We start from the raw sequence: 20,679 nt of genomic DNA on the forward strand, positions 1-20,679 counted from the left end.
CATTTGAATTATTCGCGCTTACGCCGGCCCCATTTACGTTACGCCGCTGTAACTTAGGAGGCAAGTGCTTTGTGAATACAGCACTGGCCTCTCTGATTTACGGCGGCGTAGCGTAAATACGATACGCTACGCCGCCGTAACAATGCGCCCGGCTACCTGAATCTAGCCCTTTTTATTTTGCGGTAAATACAGCATAATTGTTGTTTTTTTTTTTTGTGAATTGGACTTTATCTACTGCATAACGCTAAACATTAGTGAATGGACCCCCTTGTCTTTCAAATTCTGCCCATTTGAATGAACATCTACTTTCAGAATTAGCTTATGTAGGTGACCCTATCTAGGATTTAAGGTGTAAGAATCATGTGTCATTCTGGCTTGCACCCTTATTTAGGAAAAATGAAAACCCCCAAGCTGAAGTGTACTTTCTGCGATAAAGCCTTTGGGAAGAACTTTGACCTTCAGCAGCACATTCGGAGGTGAGCAGCTTTCTGATCATCATTATCTAATCTCAGTTCAAATCAGTCAGTATTATTGGACGATGGATAAACCACAAGGGCGATCATGGGCTTTGGTGACCAATTGAGGGTTAGATGGCAGAGATAGCAATCATACCAGGGCTCAAGTCCTGCGGGAACGCGTGGGAACGGAGTTCCTGCACTTTTTTCACAGCAGGAACTCAGTTCCCTTTGCAGGACAAAAGCAGCCGAGCCACCCGAGTCAATCCTTCACTAAGCGACGATGCCCAGCTCGAGTCATTGTCAGGGGCAGGCGAACATTAGTAACTTGCTTCTTTCTAAATCCTGCGATAACTCGCGGCAGACCTCCGCAATGTCTCCTGGGAACAATGACAAAAGCTCCCAGGAGACATTGCGGCATCGAGGAAGTGACGGAATTCCCGCACACTACCCGATGAATCCATATATAGGAAGCGGCCAGTAACATAAAGGATTACTAAGGTACAGTGGATCTAAAAAAAACATGCGGTTTAGTAATTATGCATATGAGCGTATCATTTTTTTTTTTCTTGGGTGGGAGTTCCCACACTTTTTTCCCCAGGACTTGACCCCTGAGTCATACATCACGGTGCATAGCTATCGATCACTGAGTGGGTTTACCATTGTAGTCAGCTAGATAAAAGCTAATTGATTGCTATGGGTTACTGCAGACCATTGACCTGGCTTAAAGACTCCTTGTTAACCATATTAAACTTTTAAAAGTGACGTTAAAACAAAGTACTTGCTGTCATTTATAACCCAAAACAATGGGGGTCGAATGCCCCCCAATCCTGGGTCAGCCTGTGAGTAGCCTGATGCAAACTCTTGTAGACTTTAACAAAATGGTAGCTTTGATGTGAATGAAATGAGTAAAAGAAGGCTTCAGCTCCTATTCTGCACCTGTAGAAAAGGCCTCAGACGTGTTTTGCTCTTTTGGGGACGAAACGCATCCGAGGAGTTCTCTACAGGTGGAGAAGAAAAGCTGAAACCATCTTTTACTCATTTCATTCACATCTTTGCAACAAGGAATCAGTGTCTGTGTGCAGACGGCAACCATTTTGTTGAAGTCTACTTGTTGTCATTGTTATAAGCTGGTCCTCGTTTGTGTTTCCATCTGAACCTGGACTTCCTTTCTATAGTGATATGCCCGTGTACTCACCATCTTTAGGTTAATTCAATGACAGCGCCTTTGGATATTGGGCTATCTCTTGATATATAGACATCTGAGTTGTGCCCCAGAATTTGGTGTAAATTTTTTCCAACAATCCCTAATGCTTGGTTTTGGATAGAGTGAGGAAGGCATAGAATCCCTGTTGGGTTTTTATTGTGCAACATTATGAGCAGTGAGAGTGCGACACCCATAGTTCATGGTGTCCAAGATGTTTTTTTGTTTTTTTTTGATAATTTTTTTAGATATTTAGTAGAATAAAAATTCAACACATTTCGGGGGTTAGAAAATTCACCCTTTATCAGGGCCTGGATCTTCTAACTCTTAACATTTGGCTGGACTCGACTGGGTTACAATAATAATTGTGATATCTGTGGTAAGATCTTAACCAAAAGTAGCATTTTGCAATGTGCAGATTGTTATTCCATTGAGTTTAGGTGATTTCAGGGCCAAGCCCTGATAAAGTCAAAGGGCCAGATCCACAAAAACGGGCGTATATTTAGGCGGGCGTAGCGCATCTCATATGCGCTACGCCGCCGTAAATCAGAGTGGCTCCAAGGGTATCCACAAAGAACTTGCTCCCATATGCGGGCCGGCGTAACATAAATCTGCCGACGTAAGCCCGCATAATTCAAAGCAGGCTTGGAGTGGGCGTGTTGTATGGTAATCTGGTATGACCCCACTTAATTGACGCTTTTTACGAACGGCGCATGCGCCGTCTGTGAACGTATCCCAGTGCGCATGCGCGAAATCACGTCGCAAATAGTCAATGCTTTCGTAACGTAACTTACGCAAAGCCCTATTCGCAAACTATTTACGCAAACTACGTAAACGACGGAAAATTCGACGCTGTCCCGACGTCCATACCTAACATTGCGTACACCTCATAGAGGCAGGGGTAACGTTACGCCGAAAAAAGCCTTACGTAAACGACTTAAAAAATGCACCGGGCGGACGTACGTTTGAGAATCGGCATATCTAGCTAATTTGCATACTCTACGCGGGAATCAACGGAAGCGCCACCTAGCGGCCAGCATAAATATGCACCTAAGATCCGACGGCGTACTAAGACGTACGTCAGTCGGATCTAGCCCATATTCAGGCGTATCTTGTTTTGTGGATACAAAACAAAGATACGACAGGGCATCGTAGAACTTACGCGGCGTATCAATAGATACGCAGCCGTAAGTTCTTTGTGGATCTGGCCCCTAAAAGGTGTTCTTTATTCTACTGAAAATAAAATACAATACCATCTTGGACTCCTCCAGCCTATGGGTATGGTGGTCTCTCTATGGTTTGTAGCGTTGAACTTTGCTCAGGAACCACCCGTGGTTCAACCCATGCTGGAAAAGGTACAACGTTATTAAAGTCTTGCCCGTGATGCACTCCAGTCCAAGGTGCTCCACCACCACACAGACTGCACGCTCTCCTCGGGGTATGACTCATACAAATATATAGGTCTAAAGTGCTTGATCCAATAACGCTGGGATCTCTTCCACCCAAATAGGATGTATTGTACCCAGAGGTCTGATGTGCAGGTCCCTTTAAGGATTTCGTTTTGATGCCAGTGGCTGGGGGCCGTACTCAAACAAAGAAAAGATCACTAATAGTGCCGTACATTTATTAAAATAATTAAAGGAGAAGTCCAGCCTGAGCTCATTTGGCTGGGCTTCTCCTATGGGTCACAAGAGTGCAATTCGTTTTCTGCTGATGTCTGCTCTCTTTTGACGTCATCAAGTTCAGTCCAGGCACGGTGTCATCCTGACTCTGGAAGTCTGGACCTGCCAGGTGCCTGGACTGATAGCAGTCTCAGCCTCTCAGCACGCCTCTGAAAGGCTGAGATGGCCGATCCCCGCCCCTCCACAGCTCAGCGCCCCCAGTGAGTGATGAGGGAGCAGAGCAGGAGAGCTGCTGATTGACAGTCAGCAGCTCTGCGCTTGGGGAGGTGAGAGAACTCGTTCGGTGGACAGATGCAGCATCGGACCGATGCTGCATCCACCTAGGTAAGCATGAATCTGCAAAAAACAGGATTCCCATACTTCTCCTTTTAAAAGACAACAGATAATGCACTCACATGAGATAAGAGTTGATAATACTCAGCCATAGCATGTAAAATATACATAGGGTCTGTTTTCACCCTACTTCTGGTTTTTGGAAGTGACGTCATCCGGCTCCGCACGATGTGTTGCGTCACAGATCACGTGGCTTCTTCAGGGCTAAGCTAGGAAATTGGAAGTTTTCTCGTGGTTCGAGAAACTATTTATTACATACATTTTTTAACTTGGTATAAGTATCTTTTTGCTCACATAAATACTTATTTTCTTGAAGTCATACGGGAGAGAAGCCATTTCAGTGCATTGTATGTGGACGAGCGTTTGCACAGAAGTCCAACGTTAAGAAGCACATGCAGACCCACAAAGTCTGGCCAAAAGTTCCAAGTACAACCAGCTCACAGGGATCCATGACGTTACAGGTGGTACCACTCAACACCTCTCAGTCAGAGGAAGAGTCTGCGGAGAATGGAGGTAGGTATCTGTCACACTGTATAATGAATAGCAGAACATTGTATGGTGATGTCTTTCTCACAGAGAAATTTTATTGACACGATGCTTGTGTTTAGCCGTCTCCAACCAGGTCCCGGTAGAAAATGCTCCATCGCAGGACTTGGACACAGTCCAAGGTGGGTCATGTGATGGGACAGACGCCAAGCAGGTGGTCCTTATTGACAGCTCCTATCACTGTCACTTCTGTCACAGCAAGTTTACCAGCTACTTCCAGCTCAAGTCCCATATGACACAACATAAACAGGAGCAGGTAGGTCACAAAAGAAGATCATCACTATTCCTGGAGTTTACTCAAAGTTTATGTAAAGCCATAACCCTTTTTTTATTGACTGGGGACAGGTTTTTCTAGCTGTCCCCATTAGGGAGATTCGCCTTCTCTGTTTGTCTTGGTGACCATGGTCAGAAAGTGATGGCAAATAGACATGTGCGATTCGTTTTGTTACAAAACTATGTTCAGATGAATGAATTTCTACGAATCCGACATTAACCACTTGACCTTCGAAAGATTTACCTCCCTTCGTTACCAGGCTATTTATTTTTTGCGATTCGGCGCTGCAGTAGTTTAACTGACAATTGCGCGGTAATGCAACCCTGTACCCAAATAAAATTGATGTTATTTTTTAGATAGCGTTTTGCAAGACAACCAACATTTTTAATACATTTTTCCTTGATATACAAGCAATGTCTTGATATAAGAGTAGCGTCATGTCACAACTGAGTATGGGGGAGAGGGGGGGAGCCTCTAAGTGTAGCAATATGGTTACATTTAATGAAGGTACAACATTTAGCACCTTCTTGCTACACTTAGAGGTGCCTCTCTTCTCTTTTATACCCTTTAAAAAAAATGCTTTGATATACAATTGCTTTGGATTACAAGCATGTTTCTGGAACGAATTATGCTCGCAAACCAAGGTTTTACTGTGTGTGTGTATATAAATATATTTCTTACTTTAAAACATATCCAGTAAATAAAAAAAAAAAAAATCTAATTTCTTCATAAATTTAGGCCAATAAAAAAAATCCCAATAAGCGCATTGTTAGCTAGATTCAAGTAGCCCCGTGCAACTGTAAGGCGGCGTAACATATCGTATTTACGCTACGCCGCCTTAACTCAGAGAGGCAAGTACTTGCCTCCTAACTTACGGCGGCGTAGCGTAAATGCGGTGGGCGCATTGACGTGATTGACGTTTTTTTGGAACGGCTACATTTCCCAGTGTGCATTGCTGCTAAGTACACCGCACGGTCCTATTGATTTCGACATGTACGTAAATGACGTAAATCCCTATTCACGGACGACTTACGCAAACGATGTAAAATTTTCGCATTTCGAAGCGGGAACGGCGGCCATACTTTAACATTACTATTCCAACTATTTGATGGAATATCTTTAGGCCTGATAATGCGTTACGTAAACGGCGTATCTGTACTGCGTCGGCCGGGCGTACGTTCGTGAATAGGCGTATCTAGTGATTTACATATTCTACGCCGACCGCAATGGAAGCGCCACCTAGCGGCCAGCCTAAATATTGCACCCTAAGATAGGACGGCGCAAGCCGTCGTATCTTAGATAGGTTTAAGTGTATCTCTGTTTGAGAATACACTTAAACTTAGGTCAGCACAGATTCCGAGTTAGGTCGGCGTATCTACTGATACGCCGACCTAACTCTTACTGAATCTAGCTAATTGATTGGTTTATGCAAATGTTATAGCATCTTCAAACTATGGTAGATATTGATGGAATTTTTTTTTATTCTAGTAATGGCAGCGATCACTGACTTATAACAGGACTGCGATATTGCGGCGGACAGTCGGGACATTAACTGACACTTTTGACACTTTGAGGGAACCAGTGACACTAATACAGTGCTAAACGTATGCACTGTCACTGTACTAATGACACTGGCTGGGAAGGGATTAAACATCTAGGACGATCAAAGGGTTAACTGTGTGCCAAGCCAGTGTTTTTGTGACATGTGTGCTGCTTTTACTAGGGGAAGAGATGGATTTTATTTCCAGCTTTGCAGGGACACAAAATCCATCCCTCCCCCCTGTCAGAACGGAGATCTGCCTTGTTTACATTACTTTAACTAACTGACGTTGTACCCCCCCCCCCCCCCCAAAAAAAAGTGTTTTCTTTTTTACCCCACAAATAGAACTTTCTTCTGGTGGTATTTGATCACCGCTGTGGTTCTTATTTTTTGCGATATAAACAAATAAGGGGGGGGGGAACATATTTTCAATATCCAATAAAAAATGTCAAGGAAAAAGATAGTATATGATGTATATCAGTGGTCATCAACCCTGTCCTCAGGACCCACTAACAGGCCAGGTTTTAAGTATTACCATGGGGAGATGCACACTAGAATACTACAATCACTGAGCAGCAAATGATATCACCTGTGGTGTATTTCAGTTATTTTGCAAACCTGGCCTGTTAGTGGGCCCTGAGTACAGGGGTGATCACAGCTGATGTAAAAGACTAAGGAGATGAAAAGGTGTAAGACTTTTATTGGGCTTTACAGCAACTGACGCATTTCTCCAGGTATACAAGTGTGTGGTGAAAGGCTGCGCTCACACCTGCCAGAAGCTGGAACAGTTCTTGGAACACATCAAAACCCACCAGGAGGAGATGACCTATCGATGTCACATCTGCAACAAGGATTTTTCCTCCCTCTACGAGATGGGGGTCCACCAGTATTCTCATTGCTTGCTCCCCTTGATCGCCCCCAAGAAGGAGATGGCTGTATACAAGTAAATTGTCTCTATAGATGTACATTGTTACTTTTACTGTGTTTAAAGGAAACGTACGGTATGGCGTATTCTCAATATGTAGGCATTTTAAAGTAAATTTCCAGGTTTATTGTTACTTTTTTTTTTAACAGGATACTCTTACTTTAACCACTTCCGGACTGCCCACCATCGTTATACTTTAACCACTTAAGACCCGGACCTTTAGGCAGCTAAAGGACCCGGCCAGGTTTTGCGATTCGGCACTGCGTTGCTTTAACAGACAATTGCGCAGTCGTGCGACGTGGCTCCCAAACAAAATTGGCGTCCTTTTTTTCCCACAAATAGAGCTTTCTTTTGGAGGTATTTGATCACCTCTGCGGTTTTTATTTTTTGCGCTATAAACAAAAATAGAGCGACAATTTTGAAAAAAATTCAATATTTTTTACTTTTTGCTATAATAAATATCCCCCAAAAATATATATATAAAAAAAAAAAATTTTTTCTTAGTTTAGGCCGATACGTATTCTTCTACATATTTTTGGTAAAACAAAATCGCAATAAGCGTTTATCGGTTGGTTTGCACAAAATTTATAGCGTTTACAAAATAGGGGATAGTTTTATTGCATTTTTTTACTACTAATGGCGGCGATTTTTTTTTTCGTGACTGCGACATTATGGCGGACACTTCGGACAATTTTGACACATTTTTGGGACCGTTGTCATTTTCACAGCAAAAAATGCATTTAAAATGCATTGTTTATTGTGAAAATGACAATTGCAGTTTGGGAGTTAACCACAGGGGGCGCTGTTGGGGTTATGTGTTCCCTGAAGTGTGTTTACAACTGTAGGGGGGTGTGGCTGTAGGTGTGACGTGATCGATTGTGTCCCCCTATAAAAGGGATCACACGATCGATGACGCCGCCACAGTGAAGAACGGGGAAGCCGTGTTTACACACAGCTGTCCCCGTTCTTCAGCTCCGGGAACCGAACGCGGGACTCCAGTGGCGATCGGGTCCGCGGGTCCCGCGATTCCGGAGCTTCGGACCGGGTCGCGGGTGCGCGCGCGACCCACGGCTGGGTACTAGCACAGGACGTACCTGTACGTACATGTGCCCAGCCATGCCATTCTGCCGACGTACATGTGCAGGAGGCGGTCCTTAAGTGGTTAAAGTAAATTTCCAGGTTAATTGTTACTTTTTTTTTTTTTTTGAACAGGATACTATTACTTTAACCACTTCCGGACTGCCCACCATTGTTATACTTTAAAGTGGAATACCAGGGTTATGGCAGCAGCTAGTTGCCATAACCCCGGTATCCTCTTCAAGAGCGGACGGTCCGGTTTCAGATAAAAGTGGCCTCTGCGGCGGATTCACCGCAAGATCACTTTTATCAGCGGCGGGAGAGGCCCCCCCCCCTCTTGCCGCTCTCCGCTGCTTACCTGATGCTCTCACATCTGTGGCATGGAGACGAGCGAGGGGAAGATGGCCCCTATCCATCTCCATACTACTGCAGGGCGGAAGCGACGTCAAAACGTCACTTACGCCCAAAGCTCTTATAAGAGACAATTTTTTTTTTTTTATTATTTTATATTATTATCTGACCCCAGATCTCATATTTAAAGCGGGGGTTCACCCTAAAACTACTTTCTAGTATTACAATGTCCCGACACATTACAATACAATTATGCCTATTTTTTTTTTTTATGCTGTACATACCTCGGTACAGCTAATTCACCCGCGGCTTCCGGGTTGCGAATCTTGCGGGAGTGGGCATTCCTAACTTGCTGGTGATTGACGTGATGACCAAAAACGAGCTCCCCCCGTCGCGTAAGCTGCGTCACGATTGCCGAAAGAAGCCGAACGGCGAGTCAGCGCTATACTGCGCCTGCGCACCGCCGTTCGGCTACTTTCGGCAATCGTGACGCAGCTTACGCGACGGGGGGAGCTCGTTTTTGGTCATCACGTCAATCACCAGCAAGTTAGGAACGCCCACTCCCACGGGATTCGCAACCCGGAAGCCGCGGGTGAACTAGCTGTACCGAGGTATGTACAGCATAAAAAAAAAAAATAGGCATAATTGTATTGTAATGTGTCGGGACATTGTAATACTAGAAAGAAGTTTTAGGGTGAACCCCCGCTTTAAGGAGTCCTGTTATGTTTACATCCCTTGTAATAGAAATAAAAGTGACACTTAAAAAAAAAATGATGTCCTTTTTTGGTGGTATTTGATCACCTCTGCAGTTTTTAATTTTTGTGCTTTAAACAGAAAATACGTTTTTTATTTTCTGCGATGAAACACATCCCATAAATAATAATAAAAAATGTCTTCAATTTAGGCCAATATGTATTCTGCTACATTTTTGGTAAAAAAAAATCCCAATAACCGTATATTGATTGGTTTGCGCAAAAGTTATAGCGTCTAGAAACTATGGGATATTTATTTTTTTACTAGTAGTGGCGGCAATCAGCGACTTATAGCAGAACTGCAATATTGCAGTGGCCTAGTCCGACAATAACTGACACTTGTTGGGGATCAGTGACACTAATACAGTGATAAGTGCTAAAAATATGCACTGTCACTGTACTAATGACACTGGCTGGGAAGGGGTTAACATCAGGGGCGATCAAATGGATAAATGTGTGCCTAGCCAGTGTTTTACTAAACTGTGGGAGATGGTTTTACTAGGGGAAGACATGGATTCTAGTCCTTGCTTTGCAGAGACAGGATTCATGCCTTCCATCCTTTCAGAATGGCGATCTGCCTTGTTTACATAGGCAGACTGTCATTCTGTCTGTATAACAAATGATCGGCCGGTGCCGGCGGACATCAAGTCTGCGGTACCCGCCAATCAGCTCCTGCTGTGTACAATCACATCGGGAGCGGGCCGCAGCATCCCCAACCCGGAAGTGCTGGATCATGTACTAGGTAGCGCAGTAGAGCTGCCTTGCCACCAGGGGCGGACTGACCATTGAGTCACTCGAGCACTGCCCGAGGGCCCCATGCCACTAGGGGGCCCCATCAGGGTTGCCAGGCTCAGTAAAACCAGGGACAGTATGTAAAAATCATTTTTTTTTAGATCTGTCCCTGATATGTCCGAAACTGACATGCTTTTAATGTGAAGATCCCAAGATTTTAGCTGCCCCGCCTCTGCACTGCCTCCTGGCGTGGTGGCCATCTGTAAGCCAGAGGGGCCCCATAATCTTCTATTGCCCGGGGGCCCCATGAGTTGTCAGGCCGCCCCTGCTTGCCACCATATATCTAAGTGATACAGTCGGCAAGCAGTTGAAGCGGAGCTACACCCAAAAGGGGAAGTTCCATTTTTGAGGCCTCCTCCCCTTCTCCTGTTTGTGAAATGGAGCTTTTGGGGAGGAGGGGGAACAAGTACCCGATTTTGACAGGTACCCGCTCCCACTTCCACTCCGACCACCTAGTTGTTTCAAGTTTTTAATAAATAGATTATTTGTGATAAATCCAATTGTGGAAACTAAAAAAAAATATGTTGTTTCAGCTTTAGTTATAAAGTGGTAATTGTGTCCTTATTTTAGGTGTTTGAAGTGTATGAATAAATATTCCACACAAGAGGCACTGGAGCAACATTTACAGTCAGCCACGCACAGCTACCCCTGCCCACACTGCCAGAAGGTGAGGATATGTTTTCTTTGTTTCTGTTATAACATTTTGTAAATAAGTAAGTTTTCTCCTTCACTGATGGGCACTGATGAGGCTGCATTGACCGGCACTGATAAGGTGGCACCAATGGGCACTGAGGTGGCACCAATGAGTTGGCACTGATAAGGTGGCACTAATATGCAGCACTGATGGGCACTCATAGGCGGCACTGGTAGGCAAAACTGATGGGCACTTATAGGCGAAACTGATGGGCACTGAAAGGCAGCACTGATAGATGGCACTGATGGACACTGAAAGAGGGCACTAATGAGCGGCACTGATGGACACTGATAGATGGCACTGATGGGCATCACTGATAAGCAGGCACTGACAGGCATTACTGATGGAGATAATGAAGGGAGGAGAACAGGGGGCGAGGGTCTGTGTTCTTTGTAATCTATAGGAAATGATGTAAGCAAAGCTGGCAACACATGCTTAGTAATTCAAGCTGTTGTCATATCAGAGAAGAAGGTAGGAGCACACTACATTGTTGGCACATTTTTGTGTACCTGCAGTGTGTATAAATGGGTTACACATGAGAGAATGTGAACACATTGCAGTGGGGTACTAATACTTACTTACTATGTTTTGTTTTGCCTGTTTAATGTGCCTTTATACACACTTTCAATTATCTGTACCTATGGGCTGCAAAACTACCCTGAGGCCTAGTACACACGAGAGGATTTATCCGCGGATACGGTCCAACGGACCGTATCCGCTGATAAATCCTCTAGAGGATTTCCACGGATTTTGATCCGATGGAGTGTACTCACCATCAGATCGAAATCCGCGATGACGTGTCGCGCAGTCGCCGCGATGATGACGTGCGCGACGCTGTCATAAAAGGAATTCCACGCATGCGTCGAATCATTACGACGCATGCGGGGGATCCCTTCGGACGAATCGATCCGGTGAGTCTGTACAGACCACCGGATCGATCCGCGGGAGCCAATTCAAGCGGATAGATTTGTAGACATGTCTACAAATTTTTATCTGCTGGAATTGGGAAATTTCCGCGGATAAATATCCGCAGGAATGTACACACCATAGAATCTATCCGCTGAAACCGATCCGCTGAGATTTTTCAGCGGATGGATTCTATCGTGTGTACGGGGCCTGACTTGTAAAACTGCTTTACTACAGCTCATAAAAAACACATTTCGATTTTTATTGACTACAATGGGTGCTTTAGATAATAATATATATATATATTTTTTGGTGTCCACTTTTGTAGGTGTTTCCTTGTGAGAGATATTTAAGGCGCCACCTACCCACTCATGGCGGAGGAGGGCGGTACAAGTGTCAAGTTTGTAAGAAGTTATTCAGGCGGGAACACTATCTGAAACTTCACAGCCACATCCACTCAGGTACTAATTATATCTTTAAAGTGGTTGTAAAGGCAGAAGGTTTTTTATTGTAATGCATTCTATGCATTAAGATAAAAAGCCTTCTGTGTGCAGCAGCCCCCCTAATACTTACCGGAGCCCCATCTAGATCCAGCGATGTTGTAGGAATGTCTCGGCTGCCTGGGACTCTCCTCCTCATTGAGACAGCAGTGTGGCGCCATTGGCTTCCACTGCTGTCAAAGTCAGTTAGCGACATGCACTTTGACCACGCGGTCTCTAAAGAGAGGCGAAGGACTAATGGGGCTGGTTGAGCGGGCTAATCCTCTCACTCCCTTATAGGGAGTCCCTCTGCCCCGTTGGGCTTCAAAGCGGAGCAGGTAGGGTGGGCTGTGTGGGAGGACCCCCTCACACACCCGCCATTGCCACCCGGGGCATGGAGAAAGGTGGCAGATTGCCTCTGGGGGAGGCCTGCCTACTCCCAACTCCTGCAGTCCGGCTCCTCTCTCGAGTACACGCACAAAATACACTTTAAGAAAATAAAAAAAAAAAAAAAAAAAAAAAAAAAAAAGTCAGTTAGCGAATGAGAAGAGAGAGGGGGCGGAGCCTGTCAGGTTCTGTGTCTGAATCGACACAGGAAACTGTGGCTTGACTCGGGTGCCCCCATAGCAAGCTGCTTGCTTTGGGGGCACTCAATAGAAGGAAGGGGCCAGGAACACCAAAGAGGGACCCAAGAAGAGGAAGATTTGGGTTGTTCTGTGCAAAACCAACTGCCCAGATCAGGTAAGTATAACATGTTTGTTATTTAAAAAAAACAAAAAAAAAACAAGACTTTACAATAATTTCAAGACCAGTGCCCAAAATATTGATCCTGTTCCTCTAAAGCATGTTACACAGCACAGCACAGTGCATGTGCTGTGTCATTTGGTCCCTTGTATCACCTGAAATACCTGGCTGATCCTGCCTGGCTATGCCCTCCCCCCTGTAAACTGACCACGGTTTATCATGGCTGCTGAGCCCTGACACTGTGGTCAGTTTACATGCCTCTGTCATCTGCAGCTCTCCTCTCTGCTCTCCCCCATTCTCTCCTCCCTCCCCTCCCTGCCTGTCAGCTCTGTCCACTCCTCAGCTCTCCCCTCCTGCTGCAATTATAATTATATTATGATCATGCCATCCCCTCTGTAAAATAACAATATGTATCCCAGTGTCTGTGCTATATATACAAAGATTCAGACTTCTACCTTGTATCAGAGCGTCACCCGGCGCTCACGTGACCATTCGGCTCTCTCTCCTCCCTGGCTGATGTCAGTGGGAGTTCTCACCCCCTCCCTCTATAGCTGTCAGCCGTGGAGAGGAGAGAGCTGAGGAGTCATGTGAGCGCCGGGAGATGCTCAGATATAAGGTAGAAGTCAGAGCCTTTTTTATATAGCACAGACACTGGGATACATATTGTTGTTTAACAGAGGGGATGGCATGATCACAATATAATTATAATTGAAAAATCCTTCCTACTCACAAGTTTTTGAATTCCCGGTTAGGTTCCCCTTTAGGAAAAAGTTGGAACAGATTATTCTACACACGTTTGTCTGTCTATTGATTGTAACTTTTCTTTGTCTTTGCAGGTGAAAAGCCATTTAGATGCACTCTCTGTGATTCTGCCTTTAATCGCAAGGACAAGTTAAAAAGACACATGTTGATCCATGAACCCTACAAACAGTACAAGTGCCCCTTCGCGTATGTGGTTTGTGAATGTGGGCTTTTCTAACTGCAGGTGTATAAAAAACATGAAGCTTTGACCATTAACATGACGTAAACATACAACGGCTGATGTGGGAGCAAGTTTGAAGCCTGCGATAAGCTTTAGGATGGGCAGATGCCCATCATTATCAGTCAGACATCTGCCACCTAAATTAGAAGTATCACTAGAACTTGCAAAAACCTTGTTAAATCCTCTAGAGCACAAAGTTCATGTAGCACTTGATCCCATTCAGATCTGGCTGTGGTTTGGAATTGAAATAACTTTTTTCTTTGCTCTTTCCCAGGCTGAAGCCCAATTTATGGGTGTTCCTATGGGGAGCTACAACACGGCGCCAAACCTCACCCCCTCTTCTCTGGGTACAAGATATGTGAGAAATATTGTAAAGATAGAATAAATGTGCTCCTATATTTCACACCAGATCATCCCTGCATTCATCCTCGGCAAGGTCTACTCCATTAATTTGCAACTATATTTCTGGCACCTCTGTGTACCTGTCCCATTGGCCCTTCTCCTCTACGACTCCTGTGTGTTTCTAACTCCCCCTTTTTGGTGTGTGTTCTCATTTACCGAGCCCTCTCCTCTGTGTGTGCTGTCTGTGTCCGTGCCCCCTCTCCTCTGTGCGGTCTGTGTCCATGCCCCCTCTCCTCTGTGCGGTCTGTGTCCATGCCCCCTCTCCTCTGTGCGGTCTGTGTCCATGCCCCCTCTCCTCTGTGCGGTCTGTGTCCATGCCCCCTCTCCTCTGTGCGGTCTGTGTCCATGCCCCTTCTCCTCTGTGCGGTCTGTGTCCATGCCCCCTCTCCTCTGTGCGGTCTGTGTCCATGCCCCCTCTCCTCTGTGTATGCTGTCTGTGTCCATGCCCCTTTTGCCCTGCGTGTGATGTCTGTGTCCATGCCCCTTTTGCCCTGCGTGTGATGTCTGTGTCCATGCCCCTTCTTCTCTGTGTGTGCTGTCTGTGTCCATGCCCCCTCTCCTCTGTGTGTGCCGTCTGTGTCCATGCCCCTTTTCCCCTGTGTGTGCTGTCTGTGTCCATGCCCCCTCTCCTCTGTGTGTGCCGTCTGTGTCCATGCCCCTTTTCCCCTGTGTGTGCTGTCTGTGTCCATGCCCCCTCTCCTCTGTGTGTGCCGTCTGTGTCCATGTCCCTTTTCCCCTGTGTGTGCTGTCTGTGTCCATGCCTCTTCTCTTCTGTGTGTGCTGTCTGTGTCCATGCCCCTTCTCCTCTGTGTGTGCTGTCTGTGTCCATGCCCCCTCTCCTCTGTGTGTGCTGTCTGTGTCCATGCCCCTTTTCCCTTGTGTGTGCTGTCTGTGTCCATGCCCCCTCTCTTCTGTGTGTGCTGTCTGTGTCCATGCCCCCTCTCCTCTGTGTGTGCTATCTGTGTCCATGCCCCTTTTCCCCTGTGTGTGCTGTCTGTGTCCATGATCCCTCTCCTCTGTGTGTGCTGTCTGTGTCAATGCCCCCTCTCCTCTGTGTATGCTGTCTGTGTCCATGCCCCTCTTGCCCTGCGTGTGATATCTGTGTCCATGCCCCCCTTTCCTCTGTGTGTGCTGTGTCCATGCCCCTTTCCTCTGTGTGTGCTGTGTCCATGCCCCCTTTCCTCTGTGTGTGCTGTCTGTGTCCTTGCCCCCTCTCCTCTGTGTGTGCTGTCTGTGTCCTTGCCTCCTCTCCTCTGTGTGTGCTGTCTGTGTCCTTGCCCCCCTCTCCTCTGTGTGTGCTGTCTGTGTCCTTGCCCCCCTCTCCTCTGTGTGTGCTGTCTGTGTCCTTGCCCCCTCTCCTCTGTGTGTGCTGTCTGTGTCCTTGCCTCCTCTCCTCTGTATGTGCTGTCTGTGTCCTTGCCCCCCTCTCCTCTGTGTGTGCTGTCTGTGTCCTTGCCCCCTCTCCTCTGTGTGTGCTGTCTGTGTCAATGCCCCCTCTCCTCTGTATGTGCTGTCAATAACATCTAATTCGGTATCCAGGCGAAGAGGGGGCCCACTGTCGACCACGCTAGCTCCACATACTCAACAATGACTAAAATGGGACAAAGTGCTACATGCACTTGGTCACCTAGGGGGACAGGATGAACAACAGATCCTTCTGGCGAGACCAGATCGCCTCCGCCGCTACCGACGGCTCCGGTAAGCGTCGGAGGGCACCGGAGAGCGGTGGGACGGGGGTGGGGGGGGGGGGATTTAGAAAAAAGATATATCATATTTGGGGGTTCTAAGTAATTTTCTAGCAAAAAAAAAATATTTTAACTTGTAAACAACAAGTTTGAAAAATAGGCCCGGTCCTTAACCTCTTCCATACCGGGCAGTTATACACCCATCCATACCGGGCCTATTCTGGCACTTCTCTCCTACATGTACAAATCATAATTTTTTTGCTAGAAAATTACGCAGAACCCCCAAACATTATATATGTTTTTTTAGCAGACACCCTAGGGAATAAAACGACGGTCATTGAAACCTTTTATCTTGCACGGTATTTGCGCAATAATTTTTCAAACGCCTTTTTTTGGGAAAAAAATTGTTTCATGAATTAAAAAAATTTAAAAACAGTAAAGTTAGCCCAATTTTTTTGTAAAATATGAAATATGATGTTACACCGAGTAAATAGATACCTAACATGTCACGCTTTAAAATTGCGCACACTCATGGAATGGCGCCAAACTTCGGTACTTAAAAATCTCCATAGGCAACGATTTGAAATTTTTTACAAGTTACCAGTTTAGATTTACAGAGGAGATCTAGTGCTAGAATTGTTGCTGGCACTCTAACGCACGCGGCGATACCTCACATATGTGGTTTAAACGGCGTTTACATATGTCGGCGGGACTTGCGTGTGCGTTCGCTTCTGCGCGCAAGCTACCGGGGACAGGGGCGTTAAAAATTTTTATTTTTATTTCTTTTTTTTTTTTATATATTTATTTCTTTTTTTACACTTTTTTTTTTAATTTTTTTTTTTTTTTTATCACTTTTATTCCTATTACAAGGAATGTAAACATCCCTTGTAATAGGAATGTGTGTGACAGGTACTCTTTATGGAGAGATGCGGGGTCAATAAGACCCCACATCTCTCCTCCAGGCTGTAAAGCATGAAATCGGTGAAAAAAAATTCACCGATCTCATGCTTGTGGTTGCTTAGCAGCCGCAATCGCGGCTTTGTTTACTTACGGGGACCCGGGCGTGACGTCATCACATCGCGCCCGGGTCCTCCGACGGTCATAGAGATGACTGGTGACCATCTGGTCACCAGTCATCTCTATGCTTCCTGCGAGCGCCGGACGATTCGTTCTCCGGGCCCCCGATGGCACGGGAGAGCCCGGAGAAGCACCGGATGGCGGCGGGAGGGGGGGATGTCCCCTCCCGCCGCCTGTAAGAACGATCTAGCGGCGGAACCGCCGCTATGATCGTTCTTACGTTGTGCAGAATCGCCGGCAGTTTAGAAGGATATCTGAATGATGCCTCTAGCTGCAGGCATCATTCAGATATCCACCCGGAAAGCCCAGGACGTCACATGACGTCCACTCTGAACGGCAGAAGTTCTTTGTGGACGTCATTTTACTATGGGCCGGTAGGGAAGTGGTTAAGTGGTTAATCAGCCCCAGAACCTGTGTAGTTCATATGTGTTCGGGTTTTAAGGGATGAGGTGGCAATCTTAGGCCCCGTGCATACAGTGGATGTGTACAAAACATATCCAACTTTATGTGTAAACATAAATCTCTGTTTTCTCATTCCCTAAGGTCTCACACTGGCTGCAACAAAGAATTTAATCGTCCAGATAAGCTAAAAGCGCACGTTTTGTCACATTCAGGTGAGTGGGGAAGGATTCTAGTACAATGCTTGTTGCCTTGGCTGTGCTAGCTCTTAGTTTTAATAGCAGTTCTCCCATCATCTCAATCAGGGATGAAAGCGCACAAGTGTCAGTACTGCTCCAAGTCATTCAGCCGGCGAGCGCATATGATCGAGCATCAAAGGAGCCATACAGGGAATTATCGCTTCTGCTGCCCCAACTGTGGAAAAGGATTCACTCGCCAGAAATATCTGAAAGAGCATAAGTGCCGGCTGCTGGCAGAAAATGAAAAGGACCAGGTAAGGAGGTGGGGGGATCTACCTTTCTGAATGAAATCAATTGGCGAGCTGTTAGTGCGAACCAAAAAGTAATGCAGCTGTGCTAAAGTCAGAAAATCCACTCCATTTATCTTTATCTTATTTTTAGATAATCCAGAGCAGACAGATAACATCTGAATGGACCTGCTTCCTCAGGTTACATGATTTTTTTCTAAAACAAATAGGTAGATTCAGAGAGATTGGCCTAAAATTAGGACGGCCTAGCCTAGTCTTTTTAGGCTACACCGCCTTAAATTATTTAGGTTAGCAGTGATTCTCAAACCACTTACCTTCAATTTTTCGGCGGCGCAGCCTAAAACGAGCGGGCGTAAGCGCGCCTAATTCAAATGACTGGGAGGGGGGCGTGTAGTATTGAAATGAGGCTTGACCTCACGTTTTTTGATGTTTTTTACACTGCGCATGCGCCGGGCGACTACATTTCTCAGTGCGCATTGCGGCTAAGTAGGCCGTACGGGCCTATTGATTTCGATGCGTACGAAAACGACGTAAATCCCGATTCGCGGACGACTTGCGCAAACAACGCAAAAAATTCGAACCTTGCGGCGGGAACGGCGGCCATACTTAACAATAGTTAGTCCACTAGAGCATAGCTCTACATTTAGGCGGCCTATCCCTTATAGGAAACCTCTGCGGGCATCAGTGGACAAAGCATCAGGGACGCGAAACATGTGAGTTGCGGCTCTTCTCCACCATCCTTGATGTCCACTGATGCCCGCAGAGGTTTCCTAAAAGTCTTTTTATTGCATACTGGCGTCCTGTCACATTTACAGAGACGCTCGTGCATACTTCAATAGTTCCTGTGGTCCGCTGTTCTGACTGGCTGCTGCTGTCACATGATCGGAGGAGGTCGGTGTCCGGACACCGTATCCTCTCTTCCCTCCAGTGACACTGTGAGTGTCCCGCCCTCCATCGCCCCAGCTGACGCGACTGCCTCATCATCCAGCGGCGCCGTGTCTGGGCTTCCCCGCCGCTATACATCGCGGCTGCGAGGGGGATTCCACCCTCCATCCCCTACTGACGTTCCTAAGCCATCTGGACTCCCCTTTACCTTCCACACATCCTATCCTCACAATACCACGGCGTTGTTGTCCATCTCCCGCCATGTAGTGTCTCTCCACAGCCATCGGATTTCATCTCCAGACCGCCAACAGCTGTCCTGTTTGGATCGGGGAGAGTACATTTGTTGAGGAATTGTACCTTTCCCCTCACCTCAGTTTGCTTACTGATTGGATGTACATCCTGTCATCCTTCCACAGCAGGAACTTTCTTTTAATCATTCCATCATTTTGACAATCTCTGTGGACTCTATGTGGACAGTAATTTTATTATGAATTTTTATTTATGTCATTCATTGCCATATAATTGTATTTTATATCAGTCTGTGCCTATCGTCATCTTTTATGCTTATTTAGACTATAAAGTGACATTATCAATTTACTTATTGTGCGCTGCAATTTTTGTTTGTTTGTTTCCTTGTCCATCTTCCAAGTGGTTGACAGCTGCACTTAAGTTTTTTTTGTACTTATTACCATAGAACACTGTGGGTATCTATGCCATGTGGTAGCGCTTTTAAGGGTATTTTTTTTATTTTTTCCATAACAAAGATATCCCTGTTCAAAGTGCCAACGTATATCGGTATGCGGCGGTCCGGAAGTGGGTTAACAAAAAAAATGGAAGCTGATTGGTTTCTATGTAGAGCTGCGCCAGATTTTGCACTCTCCAGTTTTAGTAAATCAATCGAGGTACATTTTTTAGGCTACCGCTTTTTAACATTTACACAATTAACATTTCTAAATGACGTAGTAAATCTTCACTTTTTTGAGTTCAGTTCCGCTTTATTGCTGACTCTGTGTATTGTAAAGTGGTGTGTTGCTTTGTACTGTGATGACAATTTTGTATTGTAACACAATGTGATTAGGTCAGAAAGGCTCAGAGGAAAAGAGGGCGAGGGAAACAAGATGATGAGACGGCTGCGGAGGAAGAGACAACGCTGACAGAACTGAAGACAAGGCAGCAGCGCCTGGATGACCCCGGTCCAGGAGAAGAGAGCTTTCAGCAATCTGACGCTGTACTTTCCATTGTGGTTGAAGGGGCCGGAGCTGCCAGTGAAAGCTTAGATGCGTCCTCCGGTCCTGACAACACGGCCACCACCACTGTGACACTGGCGGAGCTGCAGAATGCCACGGACCCTTCATGTTCTATGCTGGCAGTGCCTATCTATATACAGAGCCCAGAGTGACTAGGCTGAGAGAACAGAAACATCGGACTTCTTATAGCAGTATATTACCCAACACAGCTCATAAATCTTCTAAATCTTGCTTTTCTTATGAGTTCCCATAAACTCCATTATAGATCAAGTTTGGATTCATAGAAGAAATACCATGAAAACCAGCAAGGTTTATCGACTCATTTTACAACACAACAAGATGTCTAAGGCACATGGCTAAATACACAAATGAATATATGTGATCTGTCTTATGTGCAGGGGAGGACTGACCATTCAGGCTCTCGGGCACTGCCCAAAGGCCCCATGCCACTAGGGGGCCCCATCAGGGTTGCCATCCTCAGTAAGACCAGGGACAGTATGTAAAAATCTGTGTTTTTAAAAAAATACCAAGATTATAGCTGCCCCGCCTCTCCAGTACCTCTTCAGTGTGTGTATGTGTATTCTGTGTGTATGTATGCGGTGTGTATGTGTGTGTGTGTATTCTGTGTGTATGTATACGGTGTGTATGTGTGTGTGTATACTGTGTATTCTGTGTGTATGTATACGGTGTGTATGTGTATACTGTATGTGTGTGTGTGTGTGTATACTGTGTGTGTGTGTGTATACTGTGTGTGTGTGTGT

General features: G+C 45.8%; 1 protein-coding gene across 1 annotated transcript in view; it reads left to right on the top strand.

Annotated features, from left to right (window-relative positions):
* Positions 1–20,391, top strand: part of ZNF341 (zinc finger protein 341) — a 37,758-nt gene extending 17,367 nt beyond the window's left edge. The window contains exons 7-16 of the mRNA XM_040330346.1: positions 392–476; positions 3,991–4,187; positions 4,283–4,476; positions 6,769–6,977; positions 10,502–10,598; positions 11,860–11,992; positions 13,591–13,702; positions 17,444–17,514; positions 17,605–17,792; positions 19,750–20,391. Coding sequence (XP_040186280.1) covers positions 392–476; positions 3,991–4,187; positions 4,283–4,476; positions 6,769–6,977; positions 10,502–10,598; positions 11,860–11,992; positions 13,591–13,702; positions 17,444–17,514; positions 17,605–17,792; positions 19,750–20,070 — 1,607 coding nt within the window. The 3' untranslated portion in view covers positions 20,071–20,391. The remainder of the gene's footprint in view (positions 1–391; positions 477–3,990; positions 4,188–4,282; positions 4,477–6,768; positions 6,978–10,501; positions 10,599–11,859; positions 11,993–13,590; positions 13,703–17,443; positions 17,515–17,604; positions 17,793–19,749) is intronic.
* The last annotated feature ends 288 nt before the right edge of the window (positions 20,392–20,679 follow it).

Source organism: Rana temporaria, chromosome 12 (assembly GCF_905171775.1).
Source record: "Rana temporaria chromosome 12, aRanTem1.1, whole genome shotgun sequence".
NCBI classification, from domain to species: domain Eukaryota; kingdom Metazoa; phylum Chordata; class Amphibia; order Anura; family Ranidae; genus Rana; species Rana temporaria.